This window comes from Pseudomyrmex gracilis, unplaced genomic scaffold, assembly GCF_002006095.1.
Source record: "Pseudomyrmex gracilis isolate BER0280 unplaced genomic scaffold, ASM200609v1 scaffold_17, whole genome shotgun sequence".
Lineage (NCBI taxonomy): Eukaryota > Metazoa > Arthropoda > Insecta > Hymenoptera > Formicidae > Pseudomyrmex > Pseudomyrmex gracilis.
In genome coordinates, this window is record NW_018020601.1 from 979,295 (window position 1) to 1,000,246 (window position 20,952).

The following is a 20,952-nucleotide window of genomic DNA, read 5'->3' on the forward strand; positions in this document are numbered from 1 at the left end:
CTACTATGTGTTATAAAGATATTGTGTGTTTCGAAAAATAAAACTACTTAAATTGCCTTCGAGTCTGCAAAATGCAGCACGAAAGCGCGTAACACGCCGTGCGGAACACACGCTCTGCGGTCTGCTGCCTCACCAACGCTCTAATGCCGAGTTAAACTTTGGTTCAGCCAAACAACATTCTATACGAGCGTTACAATCTGTTCGCGCTCGCATCTCGCGGCGAACGAACGGTGTACGCCGATCAACAACAAATTTTCAGATACACAGATTAGTTTTGTAACGTTTCAGGCACTGCGATTGACTTTGTATTTTGAGTTCAGACTCGAACATCGAACGGCAGCCAGGCGCAGTCAATCGATCGCGAAATTAACTCTTTCGTTTTCATCATTTCGAATTATACTGAGTAATTCTCATTCGTTAAATGTCACAAAACAAATTTTAGGCGACACGAGAGAGTTTTTCGCTTTTTTATTTTCTCCGTTCATAAGAGAAAAAACACGTAATCAAGTTATTCCAAGCGATAATTTTTCTTTTTTTTTTTTTTTCCCGATCGAAGAAGCTAGGAAGGAAAACGCAAACACTCGTTCCGAGATCCGTGCGAAAAGTTTGAAAAGCTTTTTGCACGATTAGCGGACAGCGTGTGTCTATTGGTGTGTGTCCTGCATCATCGCGGTTACGTCATGCGCGTAATCGTACATCGCTTATTATTAATTTAACCTGATTTCGAACGACACGTTTACAATGATCACGTTACTCCACTAGGGATGACACATGCAGCGTATAAAACATATCTTATCTATATATTTATTTACTGTTATATATATATATATATATATATTTATATATATATCTAGGTTGTCGCATCCGTTATTTCTGTTACACGCTATATACTTCAATATATATACGCGGTACGTTTCTTACACGCTACCAAAAGGATTAACAATCTTCGGTACTTCGTGTTTTTTTTCTCCTCTTTTTTTCTTTTTTTGTTGAATGCAACGACACGCCGTGCCATTGTGCCAGCCGGGTTCACACATTCGCGATACACGAATCAAAGACAGAGGAAGGAAAACGAGGCGCGCGTCTCGACGGATATTGCACTTCAAAAACTGGACCGCTTGAATTTTCCGCGTTTTTGTTTTTTTGGTTCTTCGACCGGCCATTTAAACGCGTCCAAAAATGTATCTTCAGCTTCTTCGATAAAAATCTGGCAAGAGTACGCTTCTAAAAATATAACCAATGTGTGTGTAAAGAGAGAGTGTCCTTTATATTCAAAATAAACTTTATCGATTCGGAACCAACCCAAATCCGTTTCGTCATCAAGAATTTTGCGAGTTGAACCGCAAGAGTTAAACCGCATTACGTAGAATTTTTCTTTGTGCTACAATTACTCGGAAAATCGCAATCCACATGTAAAAGGGGTTTCGTTTCGTTTCTCCCGCGGTCATGTTCTCCGGAAATCGAAACTCGATATTCCGCGTCTCGTAATAAAAAATCTGTTCGTCGTCTCTTTACAACGCCTGATGCGAAGATCCCGCACAAAAATCGATTTGCTTCATCGAACAACAATACCGTGATACCGATCCGATTGAAAGATTGCTTATAATCGGACTTTACAAGCACTGGGCCAAAGATCATACGTTTTTTGTTTGTTTTTTTTTGTCTGTGTGTTTGTTTTTCTCACCATCGGGCACATCGTCACTGCAGCCACGAGAGTGTATCCGTGAAAAGTTAGGTGTTGGCGAAGATATAGCGCGCAACGGGATTTCGCCATTTTGCCGCTCTTCACGATATACGTCCAGTGGCCTCATGATACTGCCGCCATTCCGTTTTTAAACCTAAGCTTAAAAAGTAAAAACGCCAGCGCTGTCTGTCGCCGGCACGAAGTTAATCGATTTTAACACATTAACGCTTTGATTCGTTTGTCAGTCTGTGCTCTCCTAGTCCATGACAAGTTACAAAAAAAAAAAAAAAAAAAAAAAAAAATTAATAAAACAAAAAAGAAATGAAAGAATAGATGTTCAAGCTGTCGAGGAGAAGTGATTTACGTTTACACGGGACTCGAAGATAATCGATTCGCGAGCGATTCGCGTCTGCTCGCAAATCAAAAGTAAAATGCATTTCTCGTGGGCCGTATCGCTAAGCTGCGACGGTAGCGATAGAGTCGTCACGAGTCTTGAAAGACGTTACTCGAAAGGAGCATTTCTCTCTGTCTCTCTCTCTGTCTCGAGTGTCCACAAACACAATATGTCGAAATTTCTCATTGTTAAAGTTGAATTGTGCGCCCTTAATGCGAAAAACTCCGCGACAAGGATTTTCTTACGCATTTTTCTTCCTTTTTTTTGTTTTTTTTTCTTTTTACGAAAGGAAAGAAATTCGTAGGTGTCGCTCGGTAATCTTCGTACGCGCGATCCGTTAATACTTTTTAAACAGACACCGAGAAGAAATTACACTTTTATACCGAACATATTCGGTGCGCATATGACTACGTTATACGATAAACGATAGTAATACTCTAAATATCATTACGACGAGATTCGATTCGTGGTCGCTATATCGTTTGTGTATGTTTTTTTTTGTTTTTTGTTTTTTTTCTCATTTATCAATAACATTATAGGCAGTGTTCGTTGAGAAACTGCTACGATTTACACATCGAGATGTGTGCAAAAATTCAATTTCTGAATACAATTGCACGTATTAAACGCCCTCAATTACCCCTACAAGAACTATCGTCCTCGCTCCTTTCCCCTCCCTTACTCCCCACTCGTAGTATACGCGCGCGGAGTGTTCATTAAGATATTTTTATAAGATTTACATTTACATGTATCTTAAAATAAGTATCTTGCGTTTATCGAGCAACGTAAATCGATAAACTCGCTCGCGTAGCGCTAGGAAATTACGCGTCTGGACGCTAATCAAAATAAGCGACGCCCCACTTTTAAATACGTCGCTCAGTAAATGATGCTGGGATTAGCTCAGAAAGCGCGCATCGGTTTCTCTCTCGCCGATGGACGAAACGTCACGTTAAAAAATATGAGGATCATAAAAACAATAATATCGCTAACCTGAGAATTTCTTTCCTTTTCAACTCTCTTTCCGTACGTAATATAACCGAGATAATAGCGATGCACACATACTATCGAGATAATAACGAAGTACAAATAGAAATAATAATAATAATAAGTGTAGTAGTGTAACATCGGTAGTAATAGTAATAGTAGTAGTAATAGTAGCAACAGCAGCAGCAGCAGCGGTCATAGTGGATAATTGCAGTAGTAGCATCAGTGGCTGTGTTGATGATGGTGGTGACGTACTTTGCACTCGTTGCATGTGGAGCTCGAATCGAATTTTCAACGATTTGCAATTGACAACGAGTCCGGTTTCTCACTTCATCAATGCGTGATAGGCAACCGGAGCGCTCCTCCGGTAAACCACGAGAGAGAGGTCCCACAATCGCCGTAGAGCCAGCGATCACCGATAAGTGTCCACTGTGAACCCGTGGGTGTGTATATCGGACGATTTTTACTTCGGAGTTAGGAGTTGAAGGCAAAATCACAGAATGACGCAGCACCGACAGTATCGTTGTCGCGAGGCTCCCGCGCTGGGCGGCGGAGTCGGCGGTGCGAAATACGCGTGCACCTTTAAATTTGGTAGATGAGCCTAAAACATAGTAATAATTAATATTAATATCCGTAAAAAAAAATCGTAAAACAATCCGTAAGAAAAATTCATCTTAAAATTGACGACTTTTCTTCGATCGATAATAACGAAACGTGTAAAGAGTAAAACGAGATAAAAGCGACTCTTAATGTTGTTACGATTATTTATCTATACTACAATGTTATTATTCACAGATCGCGGTCTTTCGAAACATGATTCACCGCTAGGCGGAAAAAGTAGTATTTAATTATATTCCTTAGCGAGACAAAACACCGTGATTATGCGAGATTATACTTTTCGCAAACAACACAATTCATAATTCATGAATGCGATTGCGTGATACGCAAATGGTCAGCGCTAAAGTATGTACAACGCTACATGGAAAATGCGACCGTATTACTTTTTCCGCATAACACAATTGCGGATATATGAAAAAAAAACAAACAGGACAATACTCTGAGTTTACGTATGCCCTCTCTGGAAATGTGTAGGCAGTCGTAAAGTTCGATACGCTGAAGATTGTGGCAGGCCTGCATCAGATGGCTCAACCCGTGGTCCGTGATGTTCGGGCAGTTGTCAAGCTCCAAGACAGCCAGATGTTCCGCCGCGCACGGCGACAATGCGATTTGCCGGAGGCCTTCGTCGGTGATCTGCTCGCAGTGTGACAGACTCTGCGCTCGGAAATAAACAAATATGACTATCGTGTTTGCACGTTATCGTCACTCTTGATAAAAAAAAAAAAAAATATCACGTAGTTCAATACGACACGTACAAAACGCTTTACTCTTTTTCGCCTGCATATCTAACTGAGTATTCTAAATTATTAACTCAGCACTCACTAGTTCCTCTAATCTCGGACAGCCCATTGCCAGGTGAGTGAGGGTGGCGTCGGTGATTAAAAGGCACTCTTCCAGATCCATCTTCTCGAGCAGTTTGCAATTCTGAAAAAGTCGAAAGTCGTCATAAAGTCTCGCCGCTTGTTTGTTTTACGAACAAACGTTTCCACTCACTCTCGCGAGGGCCTGAAAGCCCGTATCCGTGAAATGGGTGCACGCGACGCATTCGAGTACACTGAGAAGTGGACAGTGTTGTGCCAGGCTAATCAACGTCGCGTCCGTTAAATTAGGGCAATTCGACAGGCACACATAATGCAGCCGTGTACATCGTTCACTAAGTTCTCTGACTCCGTCATCCGTTATATTCTGCAAAACGGAAATTCTTGAAATGGATTTACTTAGCACGACTTCTTAAAAGTCGCAAAACTAAACATCAATACATTAGATCTTTAATTAAAAATGATTTGGAATACAGAATTTAGAGAGATTTGATGCTGACGAAATACGAATAATCAGAATTTCTAACGTGTGTATTAAAAGATCATCGTAAATTTTTATGATTTACATTTTAATGTAACTCGTTTTCTATTGAGCGGTTTGCTTTATTTTTAACTTCTACGCAAATGTGTGTACTAATGATCTAACAAAAAATACAAAAAAAAAATTAAATTTAACGCAACACTTACTCGATTCGAAATAAAAAAAATATTTTATTTTTTTACGCAATTCGAATTTTATCTTTTTAGGAAACATAACAGAGCGATATCTCGTCAGTCACATAAATTTTGTCGTGCGACGACCGTAGCGTCTGAAGCAAGAAAGCGAGACGCAATCCTTGGCGTAATACGCGGATTTGCGGAGTCAATGAGATAAGTACCCTGCATTCGTGTAGATTGATCGCTTCGAGATTAGTACAGTAACGTGCTAAACACATTACGGCCTTGTTCGTCAGTTGGCGACATCCCCTGCTTAGGAAACTGCGCAGTTCCGGACAGCCCTTGGCGAGAGCATCCACCCCGTTGTCGGTGAGCAACTCGCACCACGAGAGATTGATGTGAGTGAGCAGCGGGCATCCGACCGCGAGATCCTTTAGGGACATGTCCGTTATCTCGGGACACGAGTCCAAATTCAGTCGCTGAAGCTTGGGACAATAGTTGCTGAGAGCAGCGCAGGTCGCGTCCGAGATCCTCTTGCACTCGCTCAGATTGAGCTCCTCGATATTGGGACAGGATTGGGCTAAAGTGCGCACCGAGGCGTTGCCGATACTTTGACATCCCTTGAGCGAGAGCTGTCTGAGAAATCCGCCGCAACGTCTTGAGATATTTTCGATTACTGGTCCCTACGCATTTACAAACGGCCCTCAGCGTTAATTCTGCGCGACACAAAAGCGTAGAAAATTCGCGTCGCGACCGATATTGCTCCTCTCTCTCTCTCTCTCTATTTACCTCCACATCTCGTTGAAAATCGAAGAGATCGATCCTTTGCCAATTGGACCCATCGAGCGCTAATACATTCCAGGCCTTGCTTACTTGGGCACAACGGCATAGTGATACGACATCGAGGTACGAAAAAATTCTGCCAATCAAAGAGATCGTTAGAACCGTGCGTGTATCGACGTTATGTATGAATATATATAGACGCGTTTTACGCGTCTCGCGATTACTTAACACCTTGCGAACGACGGAGTGTAGACCCAAGTTCTTCGCGAGAATTTAATGGGAGAACGTAATACGTTTTACATCTCTGTATTAGCACGCAAAAAAATGCTTCCTTTATAAACGGGAAAGTTTGAAAGATGAAGGTCGAGTGAGAAATAAGAATTTCAAATATCAAACTGTGATCTCCGTTGCCTCTAGAACAACATACAAGTTTTGGATATTTTTTACGGAAATTTCTTTACACTGTATTTGAAACTTCCGTCTAAAGTTAAATTAAAATTTTTTTTTTTTTTCACGTAAAAAGTGAAGCATAGATAAGTCAAGATAACATCTTGTTAAATCATCTAGTTTTACGAATCAAGCGTATAATGAGTGTCCTACATTTCTGTCTTCCTTGCTGTCGTTTGTAGCGCAATTGTCCGCTCCGATAAATTCTCACCATCTATACCGCGATACGAGAACTCGTTCTCAACGTGTTAAGTCGAAAGAAACGCGAATGTTGTCTCTGGCAACTTTATACCTGAGTAGCAATTCTTTTGGCAGTTTCTTGTTAATCTGCGCCTCGTCATCGTGAAACACCCATGTTAGCTGCAACGAAATACACGTGATTATATGACGTGAGTATGACGTGAGGGTCGCGCTGGTCGCGCTCGCGCTACCATTCGCGGAGCGACGAACATTCACAGATAGATGCTGACATTTTAGTCTCCGTTGTATATACGTGTGACAGCAAAAGGAAAACGGGGAAGGGAAAGAGAGAGAGAGAGAGAGAGATAAAAAAATTGGATAGAAAAAAATAGATAGATTGGTAGATAGAAAAGAGAAAAAGAAAGAGCGGACACAAGCTTGATAGCAGGACGTCGGAGAGGCGCGGGAAGAGCTGCTTTACAATAAAGCTCTCTAGCATTGGCACGAACAGAGTTCTCTAGATTAACTAACCTGCATGTAGGATTGCTTCATGGTAGTGACAGGGTTGTGAGAGTGCGATTGCGACGTGTAATAGCCGCCCTGATGATGATAATGTTGTTGATGATGTTGATGATGATAATGGTGATGATAGGATGGATGCTGCTGCTTCCACCATTGTCCACCGGTACCGCCGCCTCCTTTTTCCCACTCGTCGACCGACAGTACCGCATGGGCGGCTCCCACCGTTTCCACTCTTAATTGTCGAAGAGTTATTGTTTTTTTCTAAAAAATATATCCCAATGTGTGTCATACATCGTTCCCCGCGGACAGACAGAACCTCGCGAACGAATTAAGTCCATAATTCCGAAATAATGTCAAAAATTTCTTTAATCATCAACTATCTTGGAGCGGGTATGCTTTGAACACGATTTTGTATTATGGACTTTATTGTTTATATCGATCATTTTGAATTTCCACAACTTGCTTGTTACCAAAACATCAACTTCGAGACATTTCTTTTTTGTATCCAAGGATAAATGTATTGTGTACCCCCTCCCCCTTTTTTTTAATTTGGAAGAGCAATTTTAATTTTTATCAATAATATTATATATCTCTACAATTTATTTTTATATAATGCTAAATTGTGGAAACACCTACCCTCACGTTTTCGGTATACGCGTAAATTTTTGTCAAACACTATAATCGCCCATTACTAATTCATCGTCGATCCCGGTGTGAACAATAGCGTATGCAAAAGTCAGGATTCAAATGATTGCGTTATTCAGATTGAAAAGTGATACGACAGTTAATTTCCCCGATAGGAAAACATTTATGAAATTATATGACAAAATCTTGCATGAAAATTGTGATTTGCAATTATGTAGATATATTTTGAAAAATAGATGTGAAACTATTGATCTTTTATAAAATATTTGTAACTGTTTGCAAAATTAAATTAAAAAAGAAATTGTTCAATAATTGAGAAAAAAATTTCAGCTATGTGATGTTTAAAACATGAAGAAATTTAATTGCATATAAAAAAATCACATTAATTCATGAATATACTTATAGAAATGCATAACGACTCTTTTCTAATTTTTGACAAATATTATTTACAAAATTTTATTTTGACAAAACTGTTGCGTTATGGCAAATCATCTTAGTGCAATCATTGCAAAATCGTCGTCATTTATGATGCCATTTTTGTGCAATATTTTCACAATTTGCCTATTGGGGTTGCAAGTAAACATCGTATTGGAACAAAAGCGAGCGCTTTCAGTCATGACTCACACACATTCTAATACAGCCTGTCGCACAAAATTACTAATAAACGGAAATTGAAGTTTAATGTAAAATTAAAAAAAAAAACTTACAAACAAAGTATTTAAGCGCTAAATATTGCATTTATTTGGTCTCAACTAATCTATTTGTATATGTATTATGTTCCTTTGAAATAAATTTATTTTAAACACAAGGCAGGCAATAGTGGTTCTTGTGTAACAGACTATATACATGTATCAACGCTTGAGTAACATACATGCAACTGAACACTTCTAAATCTCATATCTTTTATTAATTAGCATGAAACGATTATTTAACGTCTAGTTTTCTCTCGTCGAAATCTATCATGTAACACGAATCAATGTATTTAATTGAAATTACAGATGGTCGAAGATTTTTTTTCCAGCTCGACATTGTTCTGTTGCATTTTCAACCAATTTTTTTTCCAGGAAAACTCATTTGTCAAATGCTTGATTATCAGAAAGTTAATAAAAAAGTGGAAACAAGCGGCGAAGAATGCTGGAACATGCTGAAGGATTGTAAAATAACGTAGAGATCGCGCGATTTACCAACATTTTCAGGCGTAACTTCTGAATAAATCTCGAATATTTTTCCTCTTCCTGACACAGTGTTGATTCACCTCGGAAAATGAAACGACTTGATATGTTTGTGTGCGGATGTATATTTGCATGTATATTTTCACGTACGTACGCCAGTATGTTATATAAAAATAAATAAATTGCTTAACGTTTTCTCCTTTATTTTATGAGAATATTATGCTGTACGCATCACATAATCTATATTTCTAATCTACAAACGTATACTAAGCACCTAGTGCGATTACATAATAGTTTTTAAGTCGTTGCATTATTAATTCAAAACAATAGATTACGCATCATATGCTTACAGCAAAGCCGAGAATAAAGAACAAATAAAGAGCAACTTTTAGATTATATTCAGTTGCGATATTAATAAGAAAATTATTTATATAAGATAAGAAGTGTTAATTTTTAAGACGCGTTCTACATTTTGCAAACTGTTTGAGATTCTAATATAAAAGTGTGCGCAGATAAAAATAAAAAGGCTCACTTTGCATAGTCGTAACAAAAAAAACTGTTCCTTTTAACTTCAAAAGCTGACAAAAAGGTGGTTTTGTGTATTTTGTTTTTCTAAATAGGTTGTTATGGTTGCATGTCTTTTTTGTCAATGTTAAAAACAAATCAATAAATTTGCTTACAGAGAGATGTGTGTATACATATATGTGTGCGTGCGTACGTGTTTGTGGGTGTGTGTATATACATGTGAACATGATCTATGCACAAGGATTTTGCAGAGAGGATAGGAAGCGATTGTTACAAGAAATAGTAACGTAGGTTGTAACGTAGGAAAATATAACAATTTTCAACGTATTGGTTTATTTTTCTTAACTTTTCTTTATTTAATGCCAATTAAATAAAAACTCTTGTTTCTCCCGCATCTGAAAGAAACTAAAAAGTTCGCTTTACACATATTTACAAGAATTTTGGAATAATCCCAATTTAGATATATACCTAATTGTTTCTTAAAACTTCCGCAATTTGATTTTTGAACAGATTATCAATAATATACTATATAAACTTTCCGAACAGTGAGACTCTTCACATCCCTGCAAGAATACTTGCAACTCTAGCTTTGCACATATTTAATACTAAATTAATTGCATCACGATGCGTACATACCTATAACATAAGAAAAGAAATTAAAAGAAAAAAAACATTAAACCAAACAGCTTGATACGTGCATAGAATATTAACAAAGCGTAATATATATTTGTTATACAGAATGTGTATCATGCGCAAAAAGTTTTCAGGTGCTAGCGCACTTTATAATCTTGCACGACGGAAAAGATTTGCCAAGCAAGTTTAACCACTTTTCATGCAAGTGGTCGATTCTTTTGGTTTTACATCAAGATGACAACGAACTCTTCCGCGCGTTTCAGAATTGAATGATCAAATCATGAAATTTATAGCAAATGATTTCCCGATCACATGTACATGATTGATTGATGGATTCTATTCAAAAGTTTCAGATGCCCGCAAACGAGAGTGAATACGCGTGCTGATGAAATTCACAGTCACGATTTCACTCGCGTTCGCGGTCGAGCTAGAGAAATGATCAATTCGAATTTTGCCTTCACGATATATTCTCGCGAGACAAACGCGCACGAAGAATTTTGCTCTCAGCTGTATGCGAAATTGAGATGTCCTTTTGTTATTGTAGGTGCGTCTTTGAAATTAAAGCACTTCTGGAAACGCTTTTGTCAATAATGACCGATATACATAGATTGTGTGATAATAGCAAACGCTGGCTCTTCAAACTTCCATATTTCTATCGCATCATAAAGTATGCAAACGTTGCATAAAATTATACAGGATAACGAGGGTGACTAGGGGTCAGCGATAGAGATCGATGCGATGAAGATACGCGATTGCCTTAAACCGCATAATACGAGAGAGCATGCCTTGTGAATAAATTATGACTTGTATAATCCAGAATCGTTCTCGGATCCGCGCGGCAAACGAAATAACTAAAATAGTCACGTGAATGCGCAAAAGATCTGTTTTTGCATTTGTAAACGGATTAATAATTCAAACGTTATTATCTTCTTCCACTTTCCGCTATATAAATAAAATTTATATTTCGGAGATTCCACGGAGATAAATAACAACTTTGTCTCGCACTTATTTCTATTTCGAATTAAAAAACAATCTAATTATTTTGTTAGTAACAAAAAATTTGTTACTTAATCACTCAGTTGAACGCGGGTTCAATTTTTTTTAGCGGTAAAGAATAATTAGATACGTCGATACATTTATCCCTAGTTGACTATTGCACTTGAGATTAAGTTTTGTTTTACAATTAGTCTATGTTATTGTGCAACAAGTTGATACATGTGATTAACTTTAATAATAGCGTTATTGTTTGCTGTTTTCTTGTTAAAAATTGAACTGAAAGACAAAGTTTTTTGAATCTCTTCGCAAGTGCGAATAAATTTTATTATTAACTCAAAAACACGTTATTATTATCAGAGACATTTTACGTGTCAGTTCATACATTGTACGCATGCATCATTTTCCGCAAAAATTTACAAGTCCGAGTTAAAATTACATATACGGTCGGTTTTAACTACGCGATACATCGCAGAGAGCAGCTACTCACTTGGCCCGAGCTACATTTCTCCGATTTCGTTCGCGATGCAAACGGAATTTGGCGCGGGCGGACTCAAAAGCGGCAAAATAAACGAACATTGATTCGGCATTCGCCTTAAATACACACGGGCGCCGCTCCGTGCAATATATAACGTACGTGCCGTGGTACGCCGCATGTTACACACGGAAGACAAATACGCGGCAGGCGCGTCGTAAACAAAGTGCGCAAATCGCAAATGACGCGAGGAAGGGGGCGAGGACCTCCGTGCGACGCCATCGCCGACGCGTCGACACGATTGCCTTCTATTATTCTTTATCTTTATCGGAGAGCCTCGCAAAAGAACGACTACGGAAGATCAATGCGCGCGTCGTCGAGAGTCTCGCCTCGTAACAGAAAAAAAAGAAGCACGCGGTATACAATAAAAAAATTAAAAAAAAAAACCATTGGTAATTCGATAACGCACATAGCGCTTTATATTTTCTCCAGATTTTATTTGATTGATATTATCGAATTTTATTTGTTTACAACCAATTTAACAACAAATTTCAGCTTATATCAAACTAGCGAAGATAAATTTAGTCGTGTGAATCAATAATGCTAGCTAGGTGTTTGTGCAAAATATATTTTTTATTTATTTCAAACGTGTAAATTAATACATATAATAATTTAAATTGAATTCAATTTAAAAATTCGTCTAGAATGCTAGGTTTGCATCACGCATATAGACGAAATAATTTGTGCCTCTCTCTTCCTATGAAAATTAAAACAATTAAAAAGGTATTTTAAGAAAAATCTTGGCCAGAAGTCTCGATTTTTGTACAATCGCTTTCCTAATTCTTGTGTCTTTTTCGCAATAGATTTTTTGTTTAATCTAAACTTTTGATTTCTTTAAATTTAGTTCAATTTATTTTCATTCATATATATATACAAGTTTAAGATACTATTTTCTCTTATCTCCGTTCACATATGTTTTTACTCTTTATATTATGTTTTATATATATATTTTTTAATTGTATATGCAACTAATGATCTTTTTTACAACTTGTAATTTGTGACGCAGAACGTTCTAGCGTTTATACATAAGATAACACATTTACACGTTCGGTTTTTTGATAGACCTCATTGGACCGTGCGCAGGAGCATGATGCGAGGTGACGTCAATTTCGCGTGCGCGAATACGGGCCGAATGTCACGCGCGACCTGCAATTTCTGTTTACGTTTCGGCCACGACCATCCTTGCCACGCAATTCTCCCGAAATTCCGTTCGATCGATCACTTTTTAATTCGCTCCGACGTCATCCGGTCTACTCCTGGATCGTAAATCGGAAAACGCGAATGCACACCGATGCTTAAGATATGACGCAATTTTGGATATTCGAGAAGTAACAACCTCTTGTTGTAGGATTTCGTTGCAGAATTCGAGGCGCAATGAAACTACGCGAACTATGCGACGGCGAGAAAAGTTAGCGCACATGCGAAATAGCGCATAAAATAGTTTATTTTCGAGTGAAAAACGCTTTACAGAGAAAATGCCAAAGTTCCGTTCTTCTGCAGTTTTAAAATACAAAATCAATTTGAACTCGTTATTGTTAATTACTTTATTATCTTTATTTATATCTTTGATTTTTATTGAGATACCATAAATATTACTATTTTAAATTGATAAAAATAAAAACAATCACGAATAGATCACTCAAAAAATAAACAACACGTTATATCTCTTTATTTACCAAATAGAATATTGAATTAAATTGAATAAGAAATTATTCAGCGAATAAATTAAAATTAGCAATGAGAAGAAAGAAAACCAATAGATGACAGACAGATATATTTTTAGTTTCCAAGTTAACAAAAAGACTCGTAATTAAAGTTACGTGTAGTAGCTCACCAATACGACCTCCATCGCGCATCGTATCGTTGATATGCCGTTATGGCTTCTTGTGAAAAATCGCAGGATTACTGCTCGTCACAAAAAAAGTGCCAACATTCAAAATGTTATTTTTTAAGACGAACAAGTTTGCCTTAGAAAGCACTCGAAATAATTTAATCTAATCTACTGGTTGAAATGATACACGATAAAATTATTGAGCATGACGATATCTCGAGAGGTTCCTGAGAATTTTTGGCATCTGTCCCGATTCGTTCACAATAGTTGCAAGAATTTATATACAAGGTTGAGAAAACGCTGTGTTTCAGGCCAGAAATGCGAGAAAAACAATTAACGTTTGCGCAAGAATACCTCGAAAAACATCTTACATTATCATCCGAGTTGTTTACGCTATGTAAAAAAAAAATAAGAAATAAAAACATGTCAATGAGTTTTATACGAGGACAGACAAAACAGAAGAATATCACGCGAATTATGAGGAGCGAACGACAACTGTATTTGTTGTAAATGCGGCTACAAAATTGCGAGGTCTTGTTTCCGCGAAATGTCAGAGCACCAACTCCGCGTGTCGACGTCCGCGAGAAGGATCGTTCGTAACGAACGACACGCGCCGATGCGCCCGCGCACGTCTCCCTTTTCTCTCTTCTCTTTTCTCTTCTTTGAGAAATCACAAACGGATATGTTGCTAAGAAATTAAATTTCGAAGAATCGTATAAAAGTTTATGCCGCTTATATTTTGCTGGATACATTGGAATGCAACGTGATTATCGGCAACCGATGACAATCGTGGCAGATGTTGCGCATCCGAACAATATGAGAACCAAAAGATGCTGCATAATAAATCAGAAGATGGACGCAACAGAATTCGTCGAGTGAAAATTCGAAGATATTTTTAATTGAATAATAAATGTCGAAACGAAAACCTATTTTGAAAATGAAAAGCCGCGTTGTGAATTAAATTAAAAAGAAAAATAAATCACGCAAAAATATATAAATTACGAAAATTACACATGGTTAAATTTTAAGATTTCACTTCACCTTTCTTTCTCTCTCTCTCTCTCTGTGTGTGTGTGTGTGTGTGTGTGTGTGTGTGTGTGTGTATGTGTAACAGAGAAAGAGAGAGAGAGAAATCGCATGTTCGAGATGAAAGAGTGTAAAACGATATCTCTCGATATCTTCACTCGTGAAAAGTTTGTTCTGAATTTCACAAGAAACAAAGCTGTACGTGTTCACTTTCTGACAATTCTAGGACATCGTTTATATATAGAGATGTGTTCTTTTACTCGCTCTGTAAATTTCCTACAATTTTTGCCCTGTCTTCTTTCTTTCTCGCAAAGCACACACACACACTCAAAGTTCCATATTACAAAAAAATGGCTAAAAACAGTGAAAAAAAAATCACAATAACAAGCACAAATCTTAGATTGCGAAATATGAAAGATAATAGGAAGGAGAAAAAGAAGAGCATAAAAGAATCGATAATTTAATCGGATAAATTCGATTAAAAGTGACTGAAACAAATTTAAATACAAATTCGTTTCCTAGAATTAATTTTCTAGGATATGGCGTGCACGTTGCTTCAAAGTCCATACGTAAATTTTCCGCGAAATGTTTTGTCCACATTCTAATTATTTGTTTTTCTTTGCAAAATAGGCATAGATAGTGATACCCGCGACATGTGACAGAGAAGGTGCATGCCAATTTTCTGCAATTTACACAACTCATGAATGAAGTAATAAAATTAGCAGTCACAGAAGCGGGTAATATCTGTCGTGACTGCAATAACAGTATCATATTGAAGCGAATCACTTGCAATGCGTGTATCTGTAACTACTAAAAGCTGATAAATAAAAGCAAAATATCAATGTTTTTTTTTCCAGAAAGGTTATATTAACGTTAAAAAATACACTAATGTTTATGTGCAGATTTGTTTATAATTCTGGTGTGAATAAATGCTATTACTCAATTGTTTTATTTTTCATTGTCGTTTTATGATAAATAGAATTGAATAATTAGATCAAGAGACAAATTGAATTTCATATTGCTGGATTAAAAACATAATATTTTTGAGTAATACATTTATTTCAGTCCGACGTATATAATTTGTCGATGTGCGACGCAATTTTATAAAAAAAAATGCTATGTAACAGCATCTTGTCCATACATAATATATTTGTGTCGCGTGTATTTTTGACTCAATATTATATGAACTCCTGCGGTAACACACGCGTGTTATCAACGTACCTAAATTATCTACTCCAAACAATGAGATAACAACACGAAAACAGAATCTACTACAAAAAACAAGAGCCATTACTATTATATATTCACGATGTTATTAAAATTAACAGCGTATTTAATGCAATCGCAGAGAGACTGCGTAATTTAACGAATGTTACATCACAGCAAATAAAAAAATTGCATGTAGGTATTGTTTACACGCACACAAGTCACGTCTCTACTTCGAGATGCAAGCAACGCAGCAATATGAAAACGCGGTCCATTCACAGATTCTTTACTTATCATTCTCAAGCACGTTGGTATCATCATGAGCACACACGCGCGCGCGCGCTCGCTTGTTTACGCACTCGCGACGCGCGCTTTCGGCGTCTTTTCGATGTGCATCGTTGTCGTCGCGACGACCGTCGCGTCGAGTTTCCGATACAGAGAGCGACGTTCGAAAACGCGCACGCGAAAAAGATGACGCGCTCGCTTTGTCGCGCGAAATATCGTACGACGACTCGACGGCGTCGTGACCGTCAGTGCGGTCGCGAACAACGATGCTCATTGACATTCCGATCGCGCGCTCCGAGCATCGTCGTCAGGGGGATCGTTTCCGTGTGCGAGAGAGCACAAAGATTTTTACGCGCGTCGTAGTCGCGGTCGCTCTGCTCGGACGCCACGAAGAACAAAGAAGAGGGTAGTAGTCAGGGTATGGGGGGAAAGGAAGAGGAGAGGGTGGCGTGCATTCAACAACGAGAACGCACCGCTGGCGACCGCGAAAGCAAGAGAGAGAAAGAGACGGAAAGAGAGAGGGGAAGGAAAAGAGGGAGAAAGAGACAGACAGACAGACGGTGTGTAAGAGAGAAATAAAGAAAGACAGAAAGAAAGGAGAGACGGAAGGAAAGAGGAAAGAAAGGACAAAGGACGGAGCTGGCTGGCTTTCTGGCTGGCTGGCTAGCTGGCTGGCTGGCTGGCTGGCTAGCTAGCTAGCTAGCTAGATAGTCAGCTAAGTCTGCTTTTGCTTACTTCAAGTTACTTGTATGGTCAATGAGAAATACGTAGCACGCGCGTAGCAAAAAGACTGAGAATGACAGCGTGTTGCTAGCCAGCCACAATAACCAGAAGATGCCCTGGCGCATGACGCTTTTACATTGCCGTCGTCCTTGTCATAGGTCGTCATCGTCGTCATTGTCGTCGCTCGCGCTCACGACAGAAACACGAAAACAACGACAACGAGGATGCCCGCGGCAGTCGCTGCGCTTCACGCAGACCAGAGGAGCGAATCAGCTGTTCGCCTCGGCAATGACAACATTGAACACGCACGACCCCCCCTGGACGTGTGGCACTTCGACGCGCGTTTCCACGGCCGCGTTTCGGCCGCGATACGACGCCGATGGCGTTGACTTACCTCGAGCCTGGTCCGCCCGGAGTGTATCATCCTTTTGCGTCGCGTTATTTTGCAAAACTTCCGGGAGTTCCCGCACGGTATAGTCGCAAAAAAAAACGTCGCGCGGCCGAACGATTCGCAACGTTTCGCGAGAGAAATGGCCGAGTCTACTGAATGCTCGACGTGCGAACGCGGGAGTGGGGAGAACGGACAGGACGGAAAGCGCCGCCGCTTTCTGTCGGCGCCGTAGCGAGCGACAAGCCGATTAGTCGGCCGCGGTTGGCTTGACGACAGCGTGACCAATCGCCGCTCACACAGCCATTGTTTACACGCTTCCCATTGGATCGTTATTTTTGTGAGAGTAGGACGACGAGCGTGCATTTTACGTCAAATGACGTGAGAGAGCACTCTCGTCGCGCTCCGAGAAATAAGCGAGAAACAATCGGAGCACGGGCGTGCGCGTATGTATACGTAACTGTTATGTATACATACATGTATACATATAGATGTATATTTCTTATTGCAGGTAGCGATGTTACCGACTTAGGATCTGCGGTTACCAAGTACGTGCGTGCGTGCGCACGCTTCTCCACGTCCTAGATAAGCGCGCACGAAGATAAGATCGGCGCGTGTTGCTAGGTTCGCTTTGATTCGTGTCTCGGCTAGAGAACGCGGCCAGGAAAATAATCCCGTTGACCTGGATTCAATTATGGCTTGACCGAAATATTTTATTCATGGTCGGAATAGAAGGAGAAGACAGAACGACACACGCAAGAGATTTCAATAATCTTAAAAAAACAAAAAAATATTGCACACTAACAAAAATCGATAATTACCTACATACTTTAACTTGATCGCTTGATCAAAATTGTTGATATGTTAAAACTAATATTGTAATGCGCATGTAAGAAATATATAAATAGGTAGATATGATAGCGTGATTATAGATTCATAAAAACATTTCATAATTCATACTTTGTAACATGTAGTGATATCATCAACGACTCACCTCAAAGAGAGGTGTGCAACATGATTAATGATGAGATTATAATGAACAATCGCATAAGCATTCTTAGCATTTAATTAACATATTGCGCATAACATGCGCTGTATTATGATTATCTTCCAAACGTATTATTTTTCCGGATTAATAAAGTAGTGCATTGAAAGTTAAATAAACAAATTTATTCTTATATATTATATTTTATCATATCTATATGACTATACGTCGCATCTTATCCAAAAATTACGTGTTGCACGTCGAGTTAACGGATATCGTGATATGTTGTCATATTTTCTAATCGTAGAACTTCAGTCAAAGCATGTGACATTATCGTAGATTAAAATTAATAAAAAAAAAATTACGCAATGTAAACGATAATACATTATAATAAAAAATTGTTACTTTTAAAGATTTTCCTAATAACTAATTTTGAATTATAAATTCAATATACAATACCCATGTATATCGTATACAAGTGATATATATCATGTATCACAATTTCTACTTTTTTCGATTTTAAGATTACTAAAGCGATGTACTAAAACAATAGTGATAATTTATACTAATGCTTTTGAAATTCCTATTAACCTTTTGTAGGCCTGATCCTAGACCTACCTACTCACAAATTTCAATCGTTGTCTCAAGTAAGTATTAGTTTTGAGCGACATCTGAGAACCCTGAAAAAAAAACTTTAGGGCTTTAGACAACTGTAGAGGATGTTGACAGTGTCGATCGTCCAATAGCTTTGCGAATATTTTGTTGTAAAATGTGAAAAGGATCTGACCTAGGCCTATAGGAAACATTAGTTTTTCGTAAAGTAAATTTATAACAATTCAAAAAAAAGTTGCGAAGATCTTGAAGTTTAAAACTAACAACAAAATTTTAACCAGTCAGAGAACCTATGCTATATAGATGTTGATGCGAAACAAATAAATATATACATATATTTATACTTATTTCTTTGTACAAATTTTACACGTGAATTTTGAATTGGAATTTTAATTTGTAAGTTCATATAAGATGCTATATTTACATCACATATATAAGAAATACCCGTTTACTTCCTTGCCTAATTTAATTATATTGCGAAAAAAACTCCCGGGAGTCGAACCCTGAAATCTCTCGCTTTTTGTGCGATCGGCATCTCAATTCTGCCACTAAAAGTAAATTTATTTTAGTTTGACCACTCGTAATATATCAACTAATTGATGTTTTTTTTTCATAATTTTGTCAAAATTTATGTACATTTACAGCAATCTATTAAGTTATGGTGCGCAGAGTATGCGATTTGCGACTACGAGAGCTTTTGTCCGTGGAATATTTTCAAACAATTGTCTTTTTTTTAAACACTTATGTCATCGAAACTGAAGATTTTTTAAATCTATTTTTTTTATCGGCGTAGAATCTTTCACATTTACGATTCAAAAAAACAAAATTGAAAAAATGTTTTTTGCGGAGATATTTGATTTTAAAATCGCGTGGGCCTCACAGACCCAATTTAGTTAGTACTCGTAGGTTTTTTTTTAGGTCTACAGGCGAAGAATTAATGTCTCTGAAATTTTTTTTAACGAACTTTACGCACAGATATTTAGAGATAGCATGTTTTTGTTATCAGTAACGTGTGTAACGTCATCCTCGATATTAAAGTATTTTAATTATCAATATTGATAAATCATTGAATTCAGGATATGTCATATCTGTTTATTCAAACAGCTTTTGAAAATACACATATACTTAATAGTTTTATTGTTTCTAAAGCTGAGTGATTACAATCTTGTCTTTTATTGGATGTTGGTAATATTATTCTTTATTGCAGCAATAATAAAACTCAGAAATAAATATTGATAAATGACTAGCAAATCTTCTTTTATTATACATAACACAGTGTGACTGAGCATTATAATTATTAAAATATACATTATATACAAAGGTTGTAAGATTTTTCTAGCGGGTTGTGAGAGATGTCGGAAATCATCTTGCATGTGTGTGTGTGTGTGTGTGTGTGTGAAGCGTGAGAATTTTTTAGAATTATACTTTATTATTATCTTAAACTATAGAAAATAAAAACTTAATTTATTTAAATTTGATCTTAAGTAAATAAAGTATTTGTTCATCAAACATAATTCATTTAAGAAGATTATTTCTAAATATGACGTTTTTTATTATGAAATTTATTTTTATTATCTAACATAAAAATCTGAAGATCAAATTTTATCAATGATAATCGATTTGTCTTTTAAATCGACATACAACGCAATATTACTGTTTTAAATTAACTTGCTATTTTTTCTTGTGTAGTATTGTAGACTATTGCAAATAATGTTGTTATTATTCTATGTATGATACTTATCTTAATTTCTCTCATTCTCTCTAATTTGTTAAAAAAAAAGAAAAACAAAGTCTTTAATTAAATATATTATTAAACTATATAACCTTTGATAAAATGTAGGTTATCATTTTGTAAAGAAAATATCTCTTATCTCAAGTGCAAATATATTTGCTTGATTTTTTTGGTGTGTCGTTGAAGTTTAGAAGATTTGTTGATTCGTACATGTGTTCAATTTTCTTGTTTCTTATTAACTTATGTATTTTTTGTTACTGATATCACGCATTCATCCAGCGTAAATTTTAATTCTTTTAACAATAAAAAATACGCCTCGTATTATCTGACAATATTTTAAAGGCTCTTAAAGATAACGCGCATTTTTATATAAACCTGTGACATTATATGCTTTTGTATTATGTGTATTTTGTATACATATACATTTTTTGATATAATATCTGATTGTAAAAAATTGAGTTGCCCACAATGATGTAATCTTTGATAATTTGTCGACAATTTTGCTACATGAGTTATTAGATTTTAGTAATTATAATAGTAATTGTAACTCGATGAAAATTCTAGATAAGACTTTCGC

General features: G+C 37.2%; 1 protein-coding gene across 5 annotated transcripts; it reads right to left on the reverse strand.

The window, feature by feature from the left end:
* Positions 1–530: 530 nt before the first annotated feature.
* Positions 531–17,415, reverse strand: LOC109864063 (F-box/LRR-repeat protein 20). 5 transcript variants are annotated; one of them, XM_020444900.1, is made up of 9 exons: positions 17,053–17,414; positions 7,094–7,345; positions 6,675–6,742; positions 5,942–6,071; positions 5,374–5,835; positions 4,671–4,862; positions 4,500–4,601; positions 4,116–4,331; positions 531–3,660 (listed from the first exon to the last, which is right to left on the reverse strand). In XM_020444900.1, the coding sequence occupies exons 1-9, from the start codon at positions 17,410–17,412 to the stop codon at positions 3,553–3,555; spliced, it is 1,890 nt and encodes a 629-aa protein (XP_020300489.1). In that variant the 5' UTR covers positions 17,413–17,414; the 3' UTR covers positions 531–3,552. The 5 variants fall into 5 exon arrangements, with proteins under 5 accessions (XP_020300489.1, XP_020300493.1, XP_020300492.1 ...); XM_020444904.1 differs by lacking the exon at positions 17,053–17,414 and adding an exon at positions 16,795–16,984; XM_020444903.1 differs by lacking the exon at positions 17,053–17,414 and adding an exon at positions 15,867–15,998.
* Positions 17,416–20,952: the final 3,537 nt, after the last annotated feature.